General features: G+C 47.0%; 1 protein-coding gene across 4 annotated transcripts in view; it reads right to left on the bottom strand.

Moving 5' to 3' along the window:
* The window catches only part of RIN3 (Ras and Rab interactor 3), a 130,853-nt gene that overhangs the window by 83,839 nt on the left and 22,206 nt on the right, over positions 1–24,808 (bottom strand). For all 4 annotated transcript variants that reach the window (XM_053601627.1, XM_053601628.1, XM_053601626.1 and 1 more), the window contains one exon: positions 13,273–13,480. In XM_053601627.1, the coding sequence (XP_053457602.1) occupies positions 13,273–13,480 (208 nt within the window). The remainder of the gene's footprint in view (positions 1–13,272; positions 13,481–24,808) is intronic.

Raw genomic sequence — 24,808 nt, forward strand, 5'->3', positions numbered from 1 at the left:
GATCTCATTTATTTCTCTTATTAAACTGATGGGGGAATGCCATTATTATCCCCATTTTATAGGTGAGGAAACTGAGGCAGAGAGAAATAAGTCATGCTCGAGATCATAGTGTAGTAAAGTGCTGGAGCTGAGATTTGAGCTCAGAGCCTTTGATTCTAGATTTTAGGTACTCAAATTCCCCCCTGCCTGGTTTAAAGAGGGTGACCTTTCAAGTTTTGGACCCTGATCTCTCTGCAAAAACAACAAACCCATTAGTCACTGAACCTCAGTTTGAAATGAGTTGAGCAGCCCTTCTCCTTGACAAGGCAGAGTAGAGAGAGCATAAGAACCAGAGGCCCACAGAGGGAGAGGGAAGAGGTTTTCCTGGGAGTGGAAATGTGAAATAGGCAGGGGTTATGCCAGCCTGGAAGGGGGTTTGCCAAGAGGGCCCCAGCAGGATGTTTTACTTCTAGAAGCTTCTGTCAGCCTCTGTTCTCCACTCTGAAGACAGTGCCTCAGCTCAGCCACAGCCCTGCCCTATTTTGAGCTGCAGCATCACTGAACTTATGCATTAACCTGAACTTGAACTGACCCCAGGGCATTTAATCTTTCAAAGGAAAGAGGTCACTTTGCCTCTTCATAGGTTTAAGGTTGAGCTGCCTCCTTGCCTACTAGGCTCAAGGGAACCAGCAGTGTGTGAGGGGATGTGAGTGTGTGTAGGAGTGAGTATGGTATAGTACAAAAAACATATCTGGTCTTTGTCCCCATTCCTGGCACAGAACTTCCAAAACTTTTGGAATTTCCTGAGCCATAGGAATGTCTTTTGTTACCCATAATGGAGCCCTTTTGACCTTACCAGAGTTTATGCTAACAGGGACTCCTGGTCCACAGAAAGAACAAGCAAACAATTAGAGGATTAGAACTTTCAGTTCCACCCCTGACTTCCAGAGAAGAGAAGTCCTAGAGACTGAGTTTAATAACATGGCCAATGATTTGACTGATCACACATAAGAGATGAAACCCCAATAAAACCTCTGGACTTCAGAGCTCAGTGGTGCTTCCTGGACACACTTCTGTGCCAGGAGGGCGATGCTCCTGGCTTCTAGAAGAGGCATGGGGGCTCTGTGCCCAGCCGCCCCAGACAGTGCCCTCTGTGCTACATCCACATGGTGGTTTTATCCTTTATACTAAAACTGTAATTTTAAGTATAGCACATTCAGTACATTCTGTGACTTGTACTATCAGAGTGTCAAACCTGATCAGGGGAGTCCTCAAATTTGATTTCAAGTTAGACAGAAGTCCAGTTAGCTTGGTGACTGCACTTGTGGCTGTCATCTAAAGTAAGAGCAGCCTTTGGGGTCTGTACCAACTTCAGGCATTGTCTAAATTGAATTGCTGTACATCCAGCTAGTGTCAGAGATCTGGTGTCAGAACACAGAGAGTGAATGAGTGTGGCTAAGTATCGCGAAATTAAATAATTCAAACCGAAAACTACTGGGACTTCAAATTATTCTGAGCTCTAGGAGGAATGTGGCTATGCAGCCTGGGCCACTCAGTATGTAGCTGCAACTTCTGCCTTTTTAATTCCTGTAAGTAATTAAGACCCAATGGCGTCAGAGGCAAGGCCCTCTCAGATTGCTGCCCCTTTGCAAGGACTAATAGAGTAATCTTCCTTGGAATGCAGCAATCTGTAACAACTGCATGCACTGTGGTGTGTGCACTGGTGTTGTAGGAAAACTGCTGTGCTCCTGCTAAAACTGCTATCTCTGCCTATATAAGAGAAATCTTAATTGCTCCACTTTGAAGTGCTTACACTCTTCATTTGGGGTGAGTACCTCTTAGATGGCTGTCCTTAAGCTTTGCACTCAAAAAAGATATTTAATCATATTTTCCAAATCTCATTATTTAAGGTCAGCAGTGTGTGAATGTGAGTGCATGTGGGGAAAACTGTAGTGTACATGTGTGAGTGTGTGGTGTGTGTAGGGGTGTGTGAGTGCGTGGGGAAAAGCGGATGTGTTTGGACCGAGTGCACTCTGGGGTGCCCCAGGGCCTCCCTGCTGAGCAGCAGCTACTGTTGACCCTGGACAGCCTGACAAAGGAAACTTTGACCCTTGACCCTTAGCCAGGGTTGGAGCTGGGGCCTGGCACCCTCCTCAAATGAAACTAACCAGAGTTTCTGTCTTCACAGAGAAAGTGACCCCTTTACACATGTGGTGCCTGTGTGAGAGGACCCGTGGCCAGGGCAGGGGTTAAGAGCACATGCACACAGCAGAGCCCAAGCCGATCCTCCTGTGTCAGGGATGGCACAGAAAGGAAGGCAGGCCAGTGTTCTTCAAACTGGGGCCATGACCCTTTGGTGTGCATGCCACCAATAATTTCTTTTTCCAAAATAAAACAGAAGACCCCCTACCTGTAATATGGATAGAGTTTTTGTTAGTGGCAGGGTCTACATTGTCTAGGGTCACAATACAACATACTGATGGGTACTTTCTCCCCGTACTAGGTCTGACACTCCTGCCCCCACTGATCTCTGCAGGCTGACTGGTGTGGCAGATCATGGTTGCCAGCCTCAACTGGGCCCCCTCTCCCCTTGACACCACCCTGCACATACTATTTCTGGGTGTTTTTCACTTGGTTCAGACATGGACCCTGTTATCCACCATCAAGTTCCTAGAGAAAAAGAAAGAAGACAGGAACTCCTCTGACTGGGGGTGGGGGCAGGGGCCAATCTGTGCTGCTCTTGGGCTCCCAGAGGGCTCTGAGCAGCCAGTTACCAGCTTACACGCTTCCCTGAGCCTCAGTGTTCTGATCTATAAATGGAAGCAATAACACCTACCACCACCCAGCAGAAACAAAAAAATGAAACTTTACTAGTGTATGGAGGATAAAAAAAATAGGAGAAAGAAAAAAAAAACCATGAAACCAAAGCCTTGCCTCTCAATGTTGTATGAGGTGATGGAGATATTGCAGAGGAAAGCACACAATAGTATACTCACCAAGGACCAATGCTCCACCCATCACCACCTCTGAGAGGGTGAGTGTGTGTGTCTAAGTGTGTGTGAATGTGTGTGTGAGTGTGGGTAAATGTGCGTTTTTGTTTTGCTGGCTCCCAGTCTCAGGCTCTACTTAGAACTAGAGTGCATCCAGCACATGTGTTTACTGTGAAAAAGTAAAGAATTGCCTTGAGGCAGCAGTTGGGGGTGGGGTGGGGCAAAACTTACAGATCCAGGGTAAGAGGCAAGGAATGCAAGATAGTAAACAAAAAGAGAGAGTGGTTTGGTCGTGCTGAGGAGCCAGAAGTTACTACAGCTAATAATACAAGCACACTGTGCCAGGCACACAACATTTGGTATGACTTGTCCCCAGGGCCCTTTGGAACATTCTAATCCTATTCCCTTTGATGGGTGAAGACTCAGGTCTTACTCAGCCCGAGGCCACACAGACAGCAATAACTGCGGAAGCAGCTCCCGGGCCAGGCATCTCCCCCGCCACACATATAGCATTTGGCATCTCGCTCTTCTGCCGTTGTCTCCACCTACCTACTCATTGGGGCATAGGGTGGCCACAGGGTGGAAAGTCCCCAAAGCTAAACTATGCCAGCCCTGCCATCCTGAACAGCCATCACCAACCCTTTAAGCATGGCCATAAAGTTCTCACATGGCTCTTCTGCCTGAAAGCCAGCATAAGGTGCTGGCCCAGGGGTAGAAGAGGCCGTGCATTTATGCTGGATGGTGGGGCAGGGAGGGAGGCTGAATTTGGCCTGCCTGCAGGGGTCTTCTGAAACTTCCTTTCCAGGTGGTAGTGGGTGAGGGCAACCTGACAGATGCCCACTGTGGGGACAGCCCAGGCCTGTGGTCTGTATTGGCCAACTGGAAAAAGAGGCTCTGTTCTGTTCCCCTCTGGGGAGGTTTAGCTGCTGATCTAGTCACTAGGCCTCTTCTAGACCTTTCAAAAACAGCAGCAGTGACTCCTGACGAACATTCTAGAATATGGCAAATTCCAAGTGTTTAGCCAAAGTCAGTTCCAGGCAGAAGATTGTCTTCACAAGCTGTTTGCATCCCTCTTGTCCTGTGCCCTCACCAAGTGTCCCCTGTCATACTCTAAGGGGAGTCTGCCTATGATGGCTGCTGCTAGTGAGTGCCCAGGAGGTCAAAAGCTGGAGTGACCACTCAGAGCCCATTTTCCAACACCCTTGGGGGTTCCATGTTCAGTTCTCAAGGTCTCCCTTGCTTCCCTTTCTACGCGCTGCAGCCAGCTGTTTAGTGATGCAGCGAAGCATAAATTCCAGCTCTGCCACTTACTAGCTGTGGCACAGGCAAGTTACTTTTACTTCTTGGGGTCTTGAGCTCCTCTTCTGAACATAATATCTTCATAACATTCCTCAATATGAGCATCATATCCATCATTCAGGGTTGCTGGGAGAACTACTGATCATCTATATAAAATGCTTGGCATAGAGTATGCAATTATTAAATAATACTTAATAATTATTTATTATATTATAGACTGCCCCTATTTACTGACCACTAAAATATATGCCAAGATTTCATATGCATCATATCATTTGATAGGTAAGTGATAATTATTAATGAGATTATTAATATGCTTGCAGCTGGATCAAAGAGACAGAAGGGACTCAAAGACCATTTGCCTATGTGGTAGATTAAAAATAGTCATAGAGTCTTTGCTGCTCCCCCCATCAAGAGATGGAGTTTACTTTCACCTGTTGGTGGAAATAGGGTGGCCTTGGGACTGGCATTGACCAAAAGAACACAGCAGAAGAGACACTGAGGAATTCTGAGCCTAGCCCTTAAGAGGTATGCCAGCTTCCATGCTCACCCTTTTGGACTACTGCAGTCATATGAAGAAGCCTGAGCTAACCTGCTGGAGTCATGTGGCTCATTCAACAGCCAGAACCCACCCCAAGTCATATAGTGAGGCCGTCTTAGACCATCCAGGCCAGTTAAGCTGACAGATGATTGCAGCTGCATAATCAAACCCAGAAAAGACTAGCAAAAGAACTGCTCAGCTGAATCCAGTCCAAATTGCTGACTGGGTTTGCCCACAGAATTGTGAGCAAATAACACGGTGACTGTTTTAAGCCACTGAATGTTGGGGTGGTTTGTTATGCTAATAGTAGGTAATGATACGGCCATGTAGTATACAGACATGGGGCCTCAGCCTCTTCTCTGCCTTCTGTGAGGTACTCCTGAGGAATGCACAGGGTTCATTGGGAAAGTTTGAAAGCCAGTGATAGAGCCAGCCCCTTACTCTATAGCCACAGAAACCATGACCTAAAGAAGTAAAAAGACCTCCTGAGGTCATTTCACTGGTTGACGGCAGGGCCAGGTTAAGAATGCAAGACCAGTGACCTTTAGGCCAGAGTTGTGCCCACTACTATACATAACCTCAAAACTAACCAACCCACCAGTGTTAAATGACCATGCACTCTAAGGAGAGCACCATGCTGGGAGGGTTTATTTTTCTATTTAAAAACAATTTTTTTAATATAGAGCACTTGGCGCACTTCTACCCTTGTAGAATGGCCACACTAATCTCTGTTTCATCCCAATTTAAATATACGTGTTGCCAATGTAAATATGTTAGGGGTTTTAGCTGCCTTGTAACAATTCTCTCCCTGAGGCTCAGAGTATTATACCCACTGTAGAGATGACAAAACAGTGTGGGGTACAGGTTGGTAAAAAGACAGGGAAAGGAATGGGCATCCAAGGGGAAGGTCCATAATGTTGGGCCTTGGGCCCTATCATGTAAGACTTCAGCCCACAGGCTCTGGAGTGAGAATCTCCAAGTTCAGTCCTTTGTTGGCCACTTAGAATTGTGTGAGCTCTCTGGACTGCTCCTTCCTCTGCAAATTGGGATCACGACAGTTCATCGTGATAGCCACTATGAGTTAGCTCCCCAAGAACCAGTCCCCTCTCCCCTTCTTTCTAACAGACTTTAATTCTGACCTGGATGGCAATGTGCCCTGATACTCAGGAGATGTATCATGTTGGATCAAAGCCAGTCATGACTATATTGCTCCCGTTTGCCATTCACCCCTTTCCCAGCCTTCCTCAGTTAGGCATAGCCAATAAAGCATCTGGAACAACATCTGTTCCCTAAAAAAAAAGGACTAAGCCTAGGAGAAGAAAGCCATTTGTTTCTGAATGGTTGAAATGCGTGGAGCAGCTGCTGCCACTTTGCGACCATGGGTTGTAAAACCTGAGGACCAAAAGCCAACACTTTGAAGACAGAGAACAGAAAAATGGAAAGAATCTGGGAATTGAGCCTCCAACCTCACACTTGTCTTTAGGTAAACAATAGTACCCTATGGCTGCAGCTACCATCAGCCGGGTTTGTTGTTACTGAAGCTGAAAGCATTCCCTGCTGATCCAGTGCCTCAGAGAGGATATGGACATGGGGCCTCAGACTCTGGGCATTCCTCTCCCCCTTCTTTCTTTTTTTTTTAATTAATATTAAATCATAGCTGTGTTCACTAATGCGATCATGGGGCACCACCATACACTGGTTTTATAAACAGTTTGACACATTTTCGTCACACTGGTTAACACAGCCTTCTTGGCATTTTCTTAGTTATTGTGTTAAGACAATTATATTCTACATTTACTAAGTTTCACATGTACCCTTGTAAGATGCCCCGCAGGTGTAATCCCACCAATCACCCTCCCTCGGCCCATTCTCCCCTCTCCCTCTCCCCTTTCCCCATATTCTTAGGTTATAACTGGGTTATAGCTTTCATATGAGGTGCTCCTGAGCTGTGCACGAGACTCAATGGGAAAGTTTGAAAGCCAACCATTGAAAACACTACATAATAAGCACTCAATACAAGGTTCTTCCTTCCCCAGGGCCCCTCTACCTACCTCCCAGCCCTAAGGACAGATAGCAAAAGGCTCCTAGCACTCCTGTTCTGACTGTTCATAGACGGCTCCATCAATCAGAAAGGCAGAGAGTGGGCCATGAGGCACCAAGGACAAGGAAAGATGTCCCGATCAGCAGCTCCAGGCTTCTAGCCGCAGGAGTGAGAGGAAGAGCCAGGGTGAGCAGTGAGGGAACATGGGGAGACAAGTGCAAGTGCCGGGGCCACCTCTGCCCGCCTCCAGGACACTCACCTGAGGGCTTCCGGGGGTTCCTATGAACAGAGCAGCTCATATCCATTTCCCACAGTGGGACCCTCCATTGGCCATTGGTCCTGAAAGCCTCCCCTGAAAGCCACCAATGAAGCTTGCTGTGCTCAATGTCCTTACATGACCTCTCTCCTGGCTGGGAACCAGCGATGTCTGGTGTCTGGCTAAGTCAGGCCGTGCCTTCTGTTTCTTCTTTTTTCTCTCCTTTTGTCATCTTCCCCAATGTACTGCATCAGGAATTCTCAGAAAGCAGAAGAATCTTCTTCTGCTAATTTTATAAACTGCTGGGTGGCACACCCACCCCGACAGCCCAATTTTCTTAGAAAACCCAGGATTCCCCATCCCAATCTCCCCTCAAGACAACAGTGGGGCAGTGTTAAGAGCACTGGGCTGTGAGTCGAGACACTTGTGTCCTTCCTAGCTCTGATGCTGGGTTGCTCTGTGCCCTGGAGCAAGGCATCACCTCTCTCTGAGCTGATTTTTCCAGTCTGCAGTGAGGAAGAGGGCTGAAGGTTTCCAGGATTCCATTCTTCCAGAAGATACTCTTCTAGTGTTAGCGCCCTGGGTTTTTTCCTATCCCCCAAGAGGCTTGCATGCAATCCAGGAGGTGGGACAGTCAGCCACGGGAACCCCTCCAGTTTACCTTCAGCCAGCATGGATTTTGGAAAGACTGACTGGTTTCGCTAGTAGCTGGGACAGGGTATGCTTACAGAGAGAATTATGTAACCACTGCACCCTCCCCCCAAAATAAATACCTAAAAATCCAAAGCTACATACACTGTATGTGGTTTTGTTTTTACTAACCAATTTTGGCCTGGACAATCCAGAGCTGTCTGCTTTTCCACTTATGTTATTTTAGGATTTTCCAGTTGCCTGGGGGAAATTTTCCAATCATGCTCATTAGGGCAGGAACAGAAGCAGCTGGTTCTTCCTTATGGCCATAGCTACAGGGGCTGTTGTCTATGGAGGTCAGCAATCCAGTGGCCAGAGCCCGTCCTGGAGAGGTGGGAGTGAGTGGGCAAGCCTGTGGGAAAGGTCTTCACACCCCTGGTCCTGACTTTGAGAGACCTCAGGAGCGCATGTGTGCGCGTGTGTGTGTGCATGTGTGTATACAAAGGGCCGTATGAAAGCCAGCTCACAAATTCTCAGAACCACTGAAGGCTAGAAAGAGAAGAAAGGGACATATTGCCCAATACCTTTATTAAACAAATGGGGAAACCAAGGCCCACCTTTCCCATTACTTATAGTGTAGTTGTAGCGTGGCACAGAGCAGCTTTCTCAACCCGGGCTGCATATCAGTACTACCTAGGGAGCTTTTAAAACATGCTCAGAGCTGAGGCTCATTCCAAACCAAAGAAAGAAGCATTTCTGGGGATGAGGCCAAGACACTCCATGTTTTAAAAGGCAGCCAGCAGTAGATTCAAGTCATGTTCCACCACTTAGTAGCCATGTTACTCAGGCAGGCTCCATCTCAGCACTGAGTTTCCCCACTGACGGAACAGAGAGCCCCCTGTTAGGCAGGGTTGTCAGGAAGTTGAAAGATGGCGCTTAGCACAAAGCACTCTTGCAATAACTGATGACTGTGCCCTTCCTCCTGGCCTCAGCAGGGGCAAGAGACCTGCTTCACTGAATGTTTTCCCCACGACTATTGAATGCAATTGGTATTCCTTGGGCTCACACCCACCCGAGAAGGGTGCCTTGAACCACCTATGTGGCTGGTGCACATCGTAATTCAGATTACTGCAACTCTTCAGCTAAGTCTCTCTTACCAGAAGCAAATGTATAGCTGTTCCTTTCATTAGAAATGACCCTGTTCTAGAAGCAACATACGCAGTTCATTCCAGTAGCCATGAACGCACACAGCATCCAGATCTTGGTTTTTAATAACATTCTCCAGTAAAATGAAACAGGGCTTTAGGACCTCAGCAGGAAATATACAAGATGAGGCTGGAGCATCTTGTGTTGCCAAAAAGTAAGGAAGTGCTCTGACAAACAAACAAACAAGCAACACGCACACACACAAAGATGAGAGTATATCAAAGGTACAGGAGCCAAATAAAAACTCTCAGTGGCCAAAGCTGGAACAATTTGAGCAACAAAATAATTAAAATAATACTGGATTATAACCCCAAATATAAAATAAGTATCCATGATTCCATATTAATATAATTAAATGACTGAATAAATAAATAGATGGGGGAGAGAAAAATCTCTCTGAGCAGAAGAATTCCAAATAACTTATTAGATACTTACTCAAGGAAGGAGAACATAACTCCCCATTCCTTAAGGACAGGATGAGCGTGGTGGCCTCCTTCTAAAAAGTACAGTATGGAAAGGGGAGGGAAAGAGTAATTTTACAGTAGAGAATCCCTACAAACACTACCTCCGCAGGGGTTCAAGTTCAACATCACCAGTGGCAAGCCATGGGACAGTATAGACACTTGGTATGACATGAGAAGGGCATTTTACCTTTGTGGTCTTCCTTCCAAAACCCGTAACCCCAGTCTAACCATCAGACAAATCCCAGTGGAGATACAGTCTACTAAAAAACTGACCGGTAATCCTCAAAACCATCAAGGTCATGAAAAACAAAAGAGAAAATGTCACAGCCAGGAGGAGCCTAAGGAGACACAATGATGACTAAATGTAACGTCTGGATGGGATTGGGGAACAGGAAAACAACATTTGGTAAAAGCTAAGGAAATCTGAATAAAATATGGGTCTTATTTCACACTGATATATCAAGATTGGTTCATTAACTGTGGCAAACAAAACCACACTAAGGTGAAACAGTAACAATAGGAGAAAGAGTGTGAGGAGAAAAGAGTGTGGGGTATGGAGGAACTCTCTGGACTATCTTTGCAACTTTTCTGTAAATCTCAAACTATTTTAAAATACAAAAGCCAGTTTGAGTGCAACATAAATAAAGGAGGCTTTTGATTGCCTTGTTTCTGGATACATACAAACAAAAAAATGGGCCAAAATGTTCCCAACACCTTATCAGAGAAGCAGGCTTCAGGGAGAGGAGGTGGGTGGAGGCATGTGGGTGGGATGTAGTTGGTCAAGGTCATACAAACATTTGGGACAAAGAGGCTGGATCCCCAGCTCCTAACCACACGGCCCAGACATAACCAAGTTCTCCAATGCTTCTCATTGGTGCCAGGAGGGATGGGCCCAGATGGTCTCTGAAGACCCTTTGAGCTCCCACAGTCTGGGGGCCACCCATGTGTCTGTACCTTTTAAAAAACAATGACATCACTGTGCTGGTAGAATTTCAGAGAGTTCTGTGGAGTGCTATTGTGTAGCAAAGGGCCTTGCCAGCATCCCTGAAGATCGCATCATGCTCCTACTAGCTGTGTGACCTTAGGCAAGTGAGTCGACTTCTCAGTGCCTCTATTTCCTCATCTGGAAATGGCGACACTAATAACACCTACCTGATAGAAAACATTGTGAGGGTCAAATGAGATCATGCATACAGCAACCTTGGTATAAACTGGCCAATCTTTGTACCAGGACATGACTTCAGGGCTTTGTTTCTGCTCAGAAATACAGAGTGCATAGGGGAAGATTGGGGAGTAAGGGTAGAGGGCAGGGAAGGCAACGGAAGGCTCATCCCCTCCATTCTGTCATCCTCAGGGCTGACCCAGTCCCTGTAGCCTCGGAAGAGGACAGTGAATGGGCAGGGAATAAGTCAGCTGAAGTCTCAACTGTCTTCTATTCAGGCCCTGGGCTGTAGAAGAGTTCTCAGGGCCTCGACTGCCTGGGAACTCCCCACCACCCACTTGGGTGAAGGAGTGTCTGGACCCACCTACCCTGCCATCCTTCACTCATTTATTCCAGCTAACAAACTGGGCTAGGCCCATTCTGCACGCAGGCCCGAGTCAGACATAGAGTCATAAGGCAGATAAATGCAACATGGCCCCTGCTCCCCAGGGGCCTAGGTCAGCTTGAATCTCTCCAGCCCTGCCACCTTCCATCCCCGAGTGCCCCAGCGAGGCTCATGCCCACCTCTCGGCCTCTGCTCTTCCATCATTCACCCATTCTCCAACAAACCTTCTAACCTCCCCCTGTCCATCCGGCCCATCTATCCTGCATGGCCCAGGTCAGGGTTTGCCTCCTCTGGAAGTCTGCTCAGATCATCCCATCTGGATACACTCTCTCCTTCCCCTAGGTAACTCCCTGCCCTGGCTTTCACAGAGCACTTAGATAACTCCTCCGCATGCCTTTAGGGTCCATATCTGTGCATACAGCCCCTACTAGACTCTCTGATGGTTTCTTACCTATATGTATTGTATAAACATTCCTTATAGCCAAACCCATCCAGTATTGTTTTGACCTTAGAAAATGATGTCTATTTCTCTCCTGCTACTCATTTACTCACTAGGCCAGGGTTCAGACCTCAGCTCTATAGCTCTGGGCAAGTTGCCTCACTCTAGGGCTAGGTGCTATAGGTGCACACACATCCCCCAGGGCCTTGTGTCTTTAGCGGACTCCAGCCCTACATTCCATAGCCAGCTCTGCATCTTTCCGCCCAAGGACTGTTACTGGCAAGAGCCAGATTTCACACTCAAGGCAGAGAGAAGGGGCCAGAAAATGAATCCGGAGACCCTACAAGCTTTGACAGTCAAGAGTTGATGAATGGTACCCAGCTCCCTCACCTCCATGGAGGATAGCCCTGAGATGTGTGTGTGTGTATGTGTAGAGAGAGAGAGAGAGAGAGAAAGATAGATAGATACTGGCTCCCAGCACTCGCCAGGAGTCAGCTCAGTTGCCCTGTAGGGAAATTTCATGATAAAGTCTCTTTTATTGGTTGACTTGGTTTCCCTACTGGTGCTTCCAGGATCACCTTCCAAATAAGCCACTTGCACTCCTTGTTTCTGGATCTGCTTCTGAGCAAACCCAAACTAAAGCACTCCTCTTGGCCTCAGTTTCATTATCTCTAAAATGGTCTAAAACTGCTGAGTCCACCTTGAAGGACTTCAGCAAGATGGTATCTGTAACATATAAGGCCTGGCATTAATAAGCATCCTTCAAATAGAGACCTTAATGTTATTTAACATTTTTATTAAGGCTGGGCGTGGCGGCTCACACCTATAACTCTAGCACTCTGGGAGGCTGAGGTGGGTGGATTGCCTGAGCTCATGGGTTCAAGACCAGCCTGAGCAAAAGCAAGACCCCTTCTCTAAAAATAGCTGGGCGTTGTGCCTGTAGTCCCAGCTACTCGGGAAGTTGAGGCAAGAGAATCACCTGAGCCCAGGAGTTTGAGATTGCTGTGAGCTATGATACCACAGCACTCTACCAAGGGGGACAAAGTGAGACTCTGTCTCAAAAAAAGAAAATTATCTGTGCTCTTTTCAAACTTTTTGAAAAGAGGACTGAATCTCTTGACACAGTGGTCATGATTTATGTCCCGCCCAGTGTGCCCTCGAGGCTCACCTGCCTTCCCCTGGACTGCCGCTCACTGTCTGGTCCCTCCCTACCTATATGCATGGCTCCTCATGACCAAGAACAATGCAGAAAGTGGCCATCCCTCGGCCATCAAAAACCTGCACCTTGGGCTCTGACTCATATTTCATCATGTATCACCTGTCTGTTTATCCATCCATTCATCCATCTGTCACCTACCTACCATCTCCCTATCTTCCCATGTAACAGGAACTCAGCCTTGTGGGGGATGTTCATAACCCCCTTTCATAGTGACAAAAGTGAGGCTTAGAAAGTTCAAGCCACTTGCCCAATTCACAGAGCCTTGCTCTAAAACATCTTTGGACCCCACCACACAGGAAAGTGGAGGTTAAAACCACTTTTACTCTGGTTCTGATACTCTCTAGTCCCTGGATGCCTGGCTGAGCTCTCAAAGTCACAGCAGGCCAGCATGGTCCTCCTGACCATCTCAGGCCTGCCTCTCAGATGCCCAAATGCCCAGAGGGCCCCTGCCAGCCACCCACTCTCTGCTCTCCCCAAAGCAAAAGCCAGGCCTCCCTACCAGCCTCCCACTTCTGAGTTCTGGAAAACACTGGGGTTGAAAAGCTGACCAACCTCTGTAAGAAAACCATCAGGAAGCTGTCTGGGTGGCAGCTGTTCTCATGTGGGAGCCCTCTCAGCTGTGCCAGCCCAGCAGGTATGAGGTGGAGGGATCCTGACTCACCCCGGCTGCCTCCCGGTGCAGGATCCTGGCCGCCTCTGCACAGCCCAGACCTAACTGCAGCCACACTGGGCATGTTTTGACAAGCTTCTCCAGGACACTGATGCCCCGGCGGGGAAGGCAGTTCTTCGGGGTGGTTGGCAGACCAAGCCCCATGCCATCTTCCTCCTCCTCTTCCTCTCCCTCTCCTTTGCCGACATCTGGAATAGAACTGAGAAACAGAATCAAATGATCAACCTATCTGCAGCCAACCCAAAGAGGGCTTACAACAAATGGGGATTAGACTTGACCATGCTTCCTCAGTAAGCATGTGTGTAGCCAGTGGCCCTTTGGGAGAATTAAAAAACAAGACCAAGACAAACCTTGGTCTTCACCTTCTTGTGTTAGAACACAGCAGGTGAGACATAGAAACAAGGAGCTAGAGTACAGGAAGGAATAAATACAACAGGCGCACAGTATTTCCTATCAAAGTAGCTAACCCAGACCCTCCTGAACACGGTGGGTTCAGGGAAACACAGGTGGCATTTGAGCAGAGCCCTCAAGAGGATTTGTTTTAATTTTTAATTGAAGAGAAACTGTCATACAGTGAAATGCACAAATCCTTAGGATGCAGCTCGCCACATAGTTACAGATGTCCTGCGTACCTACTACTCAGATGGACAAAGACTTGCGCTGTCCAAAGCCTTAGCCACTAGCCCTGAGCGGTGAAGGAGCTCTCACAAGTGGCTTATTCAAACTGAGATGCGCTGTAAGTGTAAAACACACACAGGAGTTGTAGGATTTACTATGCAAAAAACTGTAAAATAGTTCATTAACATTTTATATTGAGCACATATTGAAATACTATTTTAGATACGTTGGAATACGTAAAACATCGTTAAATTTAACTTCACCTGTTTCTTTGTACTGTTTTAATGCGGCTACCATAAAATTTAAAATAGTGTATGTGGCTTGCAGTGTATTTCCGTTGGGCAGTGCTGATACTGAACATTTCCAGAGGTTCCTTTTTGCCCCCTCCCCGTCAACATTTCCCACACCACAGAAGGAAGATGAGTTAACACATCAGGGTGGCAAGGGGAGGAGAATCACTGACCCAAAAAACCGCAAAACCAAACTAGAGGGCTCTCTGTGAATGGGCACTGCCTACTATTCATAATTCTGTCCAGTTTGAGGTCCCAGACCCTCCCCAAGACCCTCATGCTCCCCTGCCCTACCCCAGCACACACATATTGGCAAGTTGGTTTTGATTCCAGAAAAGGAGGAAGGACATCTGGGTGCCTCAAATCCTGAGTCAAGTAGGTTGTGAGGCCTGCTTGCATTGTACTGAGGAAGTGAGTCTCTCTTGGTATCTTCGGGGGTAAAAACCCTTAATCAGACAGAGAAGGGGACTTATAAAGCCAGGAAGATGTAGATCAGGGTCCTCAAACTGCGGCCCGCGGGCCACATGAAGCGGTGGGAATTGTATTTGTTCAGGTTTTATTTTTTACTTCAAAATAAGGTATGTGCAGTGTGCATAGGAATTTGTTCTTTTTTTTATTTAAACTATAGTCCGGCCCTCCAATGGTCTGAGGGACAGTGAATTGGCCTCCTATTTAAAAAGTTTGAGGGCGCCTGATGTAGAAGGTGCCTCTGAAGCAGAGGTCAGTGTTGGTGTTGGTTTCAGGAGTGGTAAGGACACTTGCTGTAAAGAGTTGGGGGGGATGAGCCCCATTAAAGGGCATGGAAAAGTGGAACTGCTGGGGGTGGGGTCAGAGGCAGTGGGTGGTAGGTCCCAGAAGTCCTGGGATAGAAGCAGCATTTCCCAAAGAGAAAGGAATAGTCCTGAGGGTTCCTGAGTAGCAGATAGGTTGAGAAATGCTGAATGCCACAGGCCCAGCAGAGCTGCGTTAAGCAGAGGGGTTTACAAAAGAACTGCCGAGGAAAGTGTGTGTGAAGTCATCTGCTCCATGGAATAAAATTCCCTCCTCTGTAGCTGGGCGTTGTGGCCTGTAGTCCCAGCTACTCAGGAGGCTCAGGCAGGAGGACCACTTGAGCCTAGGAATTTGAGGTTGCTGAGAGCTAGACTGAGGCCATAGAATTCTATGGTTCTGGGTAACAGAGCGACACTCTGTATTTAAAAAAAAAAAATTCCCTCCTCTGCCTCCCCCTTCCCAAATCCTCCAACAAGCCCTGGCTTTCAGGAATGCTGGGTGTACTCACAGCTGCATGTGGGTTTCCCCTGGGGGTCCACAGCCTGCAGCCCATGTAAAAGAAACCACCAGGTCACCAGGGAAACATGAGTTCTGGGAAATGGCAGGAATCGTGGGTCTGGGGGAGTGGTGGGCTAAGGCAGCCCTGTGGCTGTCCACAGGCTGCATAACTGGGGCTGAACAGTCTCATTTGGAGCTCAAGGCCAGGGCCATCCCACTGATATTGATGTAACCACTTCCCAGGCTCTGAGTGCAGTCCCAGCATCTCCTCTGGGAAGGAAGTTAAAATGGTGGAGGCCTGAATGCCCAGAAAAGAAGCACTCTGGGGCCACAGGTTCCTCAAACTCCACTTGGAAACACAAAAATATCTCTGGCACAAAAAGACTTTATGATCATCCTTAATCTTCCTTGCTTGGCCTGGAGCCTCCCCCAGGGGCCAATTACAACTCATAATAGCAGCTGGGAGTGAGACCAACAGGCTGTCTGTCCCATTCCCACTCTGCCAGTAACCATGGCTCAGACCTCAGCCCTTTCCCTCTCAGGGTCTCAGTTCTCTCATTTGTACAAAGTGGGCTGGACTGGAAGATGCCTCATCCCCATTTTTTCCAGCAGAACTAAAGCTGCAATCAAACACCGGCTCTGGGAAAAACAGGGGAATTTGCCTGTCGGTCACGCCTGCTGTGAGTAGTTTCTGCAGCCTGGAAGTGCCACACGCTATTCCAGGCACAGGTTAGAGCAGCGAACAAAAGAGAGGGGAAAAGATGGACTCCCTCCCAACCTTCGTGGTGTTTCCATTCTTGGGGAGGAGCCAGGTGATGAGCAAGATGAACGGTGACTAGAGGAGGTTAGATTGGTTGCCTCCTTGAGAGAGGAAGGGGACCCAGGAGGGCTTGCGGCAGTTTAAAAACAAGTGGCCAGGAAGCCCCGCTGTAAAGATAGCTGTGGAGTAAACACCTGGATGCAGGTGTCTGGAGAAAAGATTTCCAGGGAGAAGGAAAACTCCAAAGTCTAGAGGTCTTGCTTCTGGGGGAATGGTGGGGAGTGGGGTGAATAATAAGGCTGAGAATGGGAGAGGGGATGAGGTCAGAGTGGGGCTGGGTGAGGGTCCCAGGAGCATTCTGGAGCCACTGGGGGAGTTGGCTCTAAATCCACTTATATAAGGCAGTTCCCCAGGGCTGAGGGAAGGGGCTGGGCTCCTGGCTAGCTGCTTGCCTGGACCACCTCTCGGGCTTCCTGGGCAAGAAGAAATGGACCTATGAAGACCTGGTAAGATCTGGGTGGCCTCTGGGACCAAGGAGAGACTGTGGGGGGCCAAAGGAATGAACCCGCTTCTCCACCAGCAGAGCCACCAGCATCCTGAGGCATGAACTGCTGCTGTCAAGGTGACCAAGTGGAAACTGTGCCAGGCACCAGCATCATGCGACTGTGCCATCTCACTCTCTTGTGATCATATCCTTCCCTCTGCAGCATGCAGTGGACCCCACTGCCAAACAATCCAGTCCAGTCCCCTAATATTTACAGCATTTCCTTTCTGGGCCTCCTCCCCCACAGACACCCCTTAAGAAGGGCTGAACTCCATCACCCCAATAAAACCTGCCTTTGCTCAAGCTGCTCCATCTCCCAGCACCTCCTTCAAGGTCTCTATTTCCTCCTCCCCAGATTCTCCAACTGGTAGGCAAAAGTACTGGACTGGCACAAAAAGCAATTACCAGAAAAGAAAAAACAGGTGAATTAGACTGCATTAAAATTTTAAAAGTCTGCCTATCAGGCGGGGGAAAAACACTTACAAAATGCATATCTAACAGAGAACAAGCAAACTGATTTTTAAAATGAGCAAAAGATTTCGAGCAGATACTTCGAAGAAGACATAAAAATGGCCAGACAAGGTGAAAAGTGCTCAAAATATTAGTCATTATGGAAATGCAAATTAAAACCACAATGTGACACCACAGCACAACGACTAGAATGGCTAAAATTAAAGCCTGACAACATCACATGTTGGTGAATAACCAGAACTCTCGTTTATTCTTGGTGAGTAAATAAACCGGTCTGACTACTTTGGAAAAAAAACACGGCATTTTTTTAAATAATCCTAAACACACACCTCCCTATGACGCAGCCATTCCATGCCTAGGTATATACCCAAGAGAAATGAAAGTGTATATCCACAAAAAGACTTACACATGAAAGGTCATAGCAGCTTTACTCATAGTAGCTCAATAGTACCCAGTCCTGCTGTCCATCATGGGGACAAAGGCGCAGTAGACCACGGTAGGGCCACACAATGGAAGAACCATAAGCAAGAAAAGGGAACCACTGATATGATGCTGAGTCAAAGAAACCAGATGCAGAAAAGTACATACCATAGGAATCCATTTATACCAAGTTCAAATGGTACAGGTAGGTGTGTATTTACTTTAATCATATGTAACTTTTACATGACAGCAATAAAGAAGAACCCTAAGTAAATACTGAACTCTAGTTCATGATATGTATGCTAACGCTTTCTTTGAAGTGCATAAAAAATAAGGTGCATTCATGGATGGATAAAACTATGTAATAAAGCAAACAGAGAAATATTCAGCGTCGCTGGTGGATATATGAGTGTTTACTGCAAAATTCTTGCAACTCTTGTATATGTTTAAAATGTTTTATAGCCACTTCAGATGGGCCTGCCTGCTATGCTATTAAATAGAAGCCCTAAGTTTAAATATAGGCTGTGTGACCTCTGGCCAATTGCTTTATCTTTCTGGGCCTCAGTTTAATCACCTACAAAAACATAATTGTGCTTAAAGGGTCACTGACAGAATTTGATGACATATCTGTCAAGGGCTCCGCACAGTGCCTGTGCACAGTTCAGTAAATGTTAGTTATTGTTAATCTATCCCTCCAACCCTCCCTCCAGTTGGACTTCTCTTCCTCTTCCTGCTACAACTTTAACATTCTGTAGCCTCAATTTTAGGACTTGGCACATTTGATTGGAGTCACTGGGGCATGCATCTGGGTGTTGCTCATCTTGTGCCTAACATCTGGCCCCAGCGGTAACCCACAAGTTCATGGGCCTGGGAACCATGTGGCTCGACAAGAACACAGCACAACTGCTAAGAAAACACAGTTCTCTTGGAAGAGAAACAAACCACTGGGAGGATCCCTTTCACGGCCTATGAAAAGACAAATAAGACCTGGGATCTTCCCAGACTCCTCACAGTCATAAGCGCCAAAGGGTTGGACCTTAGCCGCTTAGCCTCAAATCCTGGAGCTGCCAGAGGGAAAGACACTGCTTTCCAGGAATCACTCAACCCTGGAGATGACCTCCTTTCTCTCTGGGTGAGCCAGTGCACATAAAAAAGGAGGCCATCCACAGAGGCCTGCCTGCTCAGGGTTCCCTAGGTGGGGTGATGGCAGATGCAAGGATCTCAGGGCTGAGAAGAATCTATAAGAGGGCAAAGGTTGCAGCTCCCAGCCTTCAAGCAATGTCTAGCAGTTAGAGAAGGAGTGGCTGAGGCTGGGGGCGATTTGGACCTTGTACTGCGTCCTACAGAGCCCTTAAGGGACAAAGTGATGTGGCACTGACCAGGCCAAAGAAGGGCGATGAAGCCAACCACCTACTGGAGGTCACTTGAGCTCTCTGGGGACCCATTTCTCATGCAAAATGTCCCACCAGGGAGGGTGCTTGCCAGCAACACAGTCAAAGTTTGTCTCACTGCTGTGCTCCCTTTTTTTTTTTTTTTCTGAGACAGTCTCACTCCTAGCTCCTAGTCTCACTCCTAGTCTCATTCTAGCCCAGGCTAGAATGCAGTGGTGTCAGCCTAGCTCATAGCAACCTCAAACTCCTGGGCTCAAGTGATCCTCTTGCCTCAGCCTCCCAAGTAGCTGGGACTATAGGTGCCTATCACAACACCTGGCTAATATTTCTATTTTTAGTAGAGACAGGGTCTCTCTCTTGTTCAGGCTGGTCTCCAACTCCTGAGTTCAAGGGATCCTCCCACTTCTCAGAGTGCTAGTATTATAGGTGTGCATCTGGCCTGTTGTGCTGACTCTTATCAACCAGTCTGGCTCCAACTGCCAGGGACTGTCACTGAGCCCACAAGGCATCAGATCTGCCATCTGTTGGCAGAGCTAGCAGCCACTCCGACACCCCAGGCCTGCCCTCCTTCTCTTCAGCCTTGCTCCAGCTCTGTCAAGGGACCTGCAAAGGCAGCAACAGTGACCTTGGACAATTAACGGTGTTGTCAGTGCAAACTGATGAGCCTTGCAAGCTGTAGAGGCTCCACCAGGAAGAGAAGTCCTTCCATGACTAGTCTGCCTCTTGGTCATACAGCATAGAGCAATGAGCTCTGACCAGCAGGCCCACAAGCTGCCAATCCCACAGCTTCTACCAGATGCCTGCCCAGGCTGCCTGCCAGATACAGTGTGATCAGACACTCGGAAAACCTAGCCACTTAGCTCACATGGGGATTTTCTCACCAGAAGAAGGTGAGAACTGGCCTGGTGTGTCCACAGCTCCTGGACATGGGGCCTGTGTCCCTATTATAGTCCTACTCCCCCTGGGTGAGAAGAGGGACCTCACTCTGGGGTGGAGAGGCGGCCTCTGGGCTGACAACGTATAGGGCAGAGCAGTAAGAGCAGCAGCTCCCCCAGTCATGGGGCCCTGGCTGGCTGCTGCTTGTCGGGAAGAAAGGTACAAGGTACAGACACTACCCAGTTCAACTCAACATGGCTTTGGGCTACCCGTGTTAGCCCTGGGGAAGTGGTGCAGAGAGTTCTAATGCAGCCCCGCTGTGGAGAACTGAGGCCCTTTGTATAGACTTGGCCAGAACTCTGAGGGATGTGTGATGGCAGGGGAAGCCCCAGAAAAAGCTGTCTCTGCCTCGTCCATAATCCCAACCTTAGATGGAGTGGCCTCCCAACTTCATTAAGATGGAAGGGGTCTAACTGGCTGGAGAGGCTGGTCCTTGCCCCTTAAAGGAGGGCTCTTGGGCCAGTGATAGATGTTGTGGCTCCAGTGATAGATGTCACAGGGAGGCCAGATGGCTCTGGACCAGGCACCATGAGACACAGAAGTGGAGGGGCCAGGGTGGGAGAGTGCCCTGGTAATGCCAACCAGGTAGTAACTTGCTGGTTTCATTTGCTCACACATCCTGGTTACTCACTCATCCTCAACTACCTAATTCAACCTAGTAGAATGAATTGTGTCCCCCCAAAAAATACACCCAGATCCTAACCCCTGGTACTTGGGAACATAACGTTATTTGGAAAAAAAGGTCTTTGCAGATACAATTAAGGATTTTGAGATGAGATCATTCTGGATTTAGAGACCACTCTAAATCTAATGACAGGTGTCCTTAAAAGAAGGAACGACATGGAGAGACATAGTGACAGTCCATGATGAAGTCCATGTGAGGGCAGGGGCAGAGACTAGAGTTAGGATGTCCCAGGCCAAGGAATGCCGAGACAGATAGGAGAGGGAATGGGACAGATTTTCCCTCACAGCCTCCAGATGGAGCCAATCCTGCTAACACTTTGAGTTTGGACTTCTGGCCTTCAGACTGTGAGAAAATAAATTTCTATTGTTTAAAGCTGCAAAGTTAGTAGTAACTTGCTACTGCAGCCCTAGGAAACTAAGACACCTACCCTCTACCTAGCAGTCCCATGTAAAGATGAGGACACTGAAGCACAGAGAGGTCAATAATTCACCTAAGGTCACACAGCCATTAAGTGGTAAACCTGGGATTCCACCCTAAGCCATCTGGCTCCATTGTACTTTTCCAACTTTTGAAGGTTTTTAAAAATCTGTCGTATTTCTGTAACCTTGTGATACCTGGTAAAGAAAGGGTGTTCAAAAATGTCTGTTATCCCCTTGGGAATATATGTGTATACAGAGAGAGACACACAGAGAGATATATAAATATATATAGAAACAATTTCCAGAAGGTTTGTGAGACATAATTAAATAGTCATTGCTCAGTAGTGCAGGAATTTGCTTTACATTTTTATATCAATCATGTATTACTTATGTGATTAAAAGTCATCTTTAAAAGTTTTCTTATCTGGACAATGGAGCTGATAATAACTGGCCCATGATAACACCTCTAATACGTCATTATCCTAGCTGGGGCAACCACGCATGTTTCTCCTGGGAAAACCAGTTGCTTTGGGAATGCAGGCCAACTTAGTCCCACTAAGTGTACCTCATTCCTTTAAGCAGGCCCTGATCACACCTGCTGTTCTTCTCTTGCTATGGCAGCAACATGAAAAATGGACTGAGGTCGGCTTTTTTTTTACCATAGTAAACAATAATCTATTGTTTATTTCAAAATCACTACTAGAGAATAATTTGAATGTTCCCAGCATAAAGAAAAGATAAATGGTGCTAAATATCAATTATCCTGATTTGACTATTATACATTATACTAATGTATCAAAATATCACACGTACCCCCCCATATCTATTATGTACCAATAAAAAAGACAGGAAGCAATGTTACCTAATTCAATCTCAAAATTCTGTTTTTTGTATGAATGTTGATATCTTGATTTGGATCCTTATTCTTGAGAAATATCAGCTGAAGTATGTGGGGTAAAGAGATACAATGTGTGCAATATATTCTAAAAATCAGAGAAAGAGAGTATAAACAAGGAAATGTGACAAAATGTTATTAACTAGTAAATCTGGTTAAAGGAGTGTACACACAAGAATTCATTGTACTATTCCTGTAACTTTTCTAGAAGTCTGAGGTCACATCAAAAGGTAAAGTTTTAAAATCAAATAGACAAAATCCAATGTTATGTGAAATAAGCAAATCACAGAGGGAAGGAAAACATTTACATAAGACATACAAATATTTTTATATCAGTCCTCTGATATAAAGCATCAAAACATACACAACAATTTTAAGTCTTGTCTTTGGCTACATACACCAAATTTAGGTTGATAGCTACCCCCAGAGGAGTAGAAGAAAACAGAATCAGGGAGGAATGTGAAGGAAGCTTCCACCAGTTCTGTAATGATTTATTTATTAAAACAAACTAATAAGCCGAGTCAGTCTCTAGATTTCACTGTGCTTGAAATATTTAATTTAAAACAACAACAAAAAAAACTAAGCTAAGAACCCACTGGTATGCGGGTGTGCGTGCGTGCACACACGCACACACACACACACACACACACACACGCACACCACGCACACTCACCCCTTCCTCCAAGGTCCGAGAGGAACCACACTGAGGAACGTGGTGGAGTTGAGTGGTGTAAAGCTTTCCCCTCTGCCAGTGTATCCACCGGGGCTGGATGACTCCAGCTACTTTTTCTTGGCATTTTAAAGTCAGGTCACCCCTTTTGCAGCCATCTCCAAAGAGGCAGTGACTAAAATGAAGTTCAATCCCTTTGTGACTTCTGACTGAAGCAAGAACCGCAAAAGACATTTGAATGCACCTTCTTACATTCACAGGAAAATTATGTCTTCGCCTCTTTCCAAAGAGCTGAGACAGAAGTACAGTGTTCGATGCATGCCCATCTGAAAGGATGATGAAATTCAGGTTGTTCAGGGGTACTACAAAGGTCAGCAGATTGGTAAAGTTGTCCAGGTTTGCAGGAAGAAATATAGTACCTACACTGGGCGAGTGCAGCAGGAAAAGGCTGATGAAACAACTGTCCATGTGGGCATTCATCTCGCATGATGGTTATTACTAGGCTTAAACTGGACAAAGACAGCAAACAGATCCTTGAATGGAAAGCCAAATCTCACCAAGTAGGAAAGGAAAAGGGCAAGTACAAGAAAGAAACGATTGAAAAGAGGCAGGAATAAAATATCAAATACAGAACTTTCATTAAAAACTGCTAAAATGAAAAAAATAAATAAGTCAGGTCAGGAGCCCCTCAGGGGTCCCCTGGCTGGAAAGTAATCAGGGATGATCCACCTGGCTATCCAAAGAATCAGTCTGTGGGGGCTTTTTGGGAAATCTCACAAATACCATAAGTCACCAGAGCAGAAGCCAGAGAAGGTCACTGAGGCCAAAGACAGCAGCCAATGCCAGAAACTGTGCCCTGACTTTCATGATTCCAGGTGAAGATGCCAGGGGGGCAATGGTGCAACGGGGCTGCAGGCATCTGGGGCTGGCAGAATGCCCCATAGCAAGGCCTTACTGTGATGAACAGATAGGGGCTTTGGGCCTGTGACCCCAGTGAGCCACTCCACCCCACTGTCCGCAGTGTCCTCTGTAAAACAGGCAGACTATGCCACCAACCTTAAGGGTCACATAAGCGTTAAACAGGCCCGTGTAACTACAGCCCACGGCTGACACTCCACAAGTGGAACTACCACCAGACGGAAGGTTTCAGAACAGTTCACAGAGGAAGCTGAACTACGCAGAGACCTTGGGACAGAGCAGGGAAGGAATTCACCTTGGGGAAGGGGGTGGATCTGGGTGTTTGGAGGTAGGAGAGCACACAGACTCAGCACTTGTCTAAGACAATAAACAAACAAACGCACACAAACAAAAAAGCAAAAGCCTTAATGAGTAGTGACTGCCAATGTCCACAATGTAAACACTCCTAGGGTTCCTGATGTCAGGCTCTCAAAGGTTTAACAACCAGCTAGCAACATTTCTCGGTCCTTAACAATAGGCTTTCAGGAGCCTGCCAGCTGTAGCACCACCATGGAACGTTAAGGCTGCCTCCCATCTCAGCTACTCCCCTAACACCTGAGTCCTCTCTTGTACCTTCCCCACCGGGTAGTAGTGGTATTTCTTTGAAGATCTTTAATCACCTGAGCTAGCTTCCTCACTGGGCAACCCATTCTGAGAAGAAATTCTCAATTTCTACCAAGAAGAAATCTGTTCTCCTGAAATCTTTCCCCTTGTTGCCTTTTCTGCGTTTTCTAATGCCTAGGAACAGCTCTCCCAACTCCCTTCAGCTATGGGAAGAAGGCTCCCACCTCCCCACCCTCCTCACCTCCCCACCACCCGTCTTCTGTTTTCCAGGTTGGACAGCCGACTCTTCTACACAGCTATCTGGAGGGAAGGGGTATCCACTGTGGTTAACTCTGAGCTGGGTGCTTTACACACACTGTCTCCATGAATTTGCAAATAAAGTGGTTTGGTTTTTAACACCATTTAAACTGTGCAATTCAATGTGTTTTGATACAGGGGCAGAATTGCATAACCATCTCTACAACCAATTTTAGTACATTTCATCACCTCAAAAAGAAACCCCTTACTCATAAGCAGTCGCTCCCCATTTCCTCCCAACCTCCACCCCCCCCCCCACACACACACACTCTAGCTCCTGACAACTGTTAACTTAACTTTCAGTCTTTATTGATGTGCCTATTCTGGACATTTCCTATAAA

Source organism: Nycticebus coucang, chromosome 9, assembly GCF_027406575.1.
Source record: "Nycticebus coucang isolate mNycCou1 chromosome 9, mNycCou1.pri, whole genome shotgun sequence".
In the NCBI taxonomy this organism is placed as follows: domain Eukaryota; kingdom Metazoa; phylum Chordata; class Mammalia; order Primates; family Lorisidae; genus Nycticebus; species Nycticebus coucang.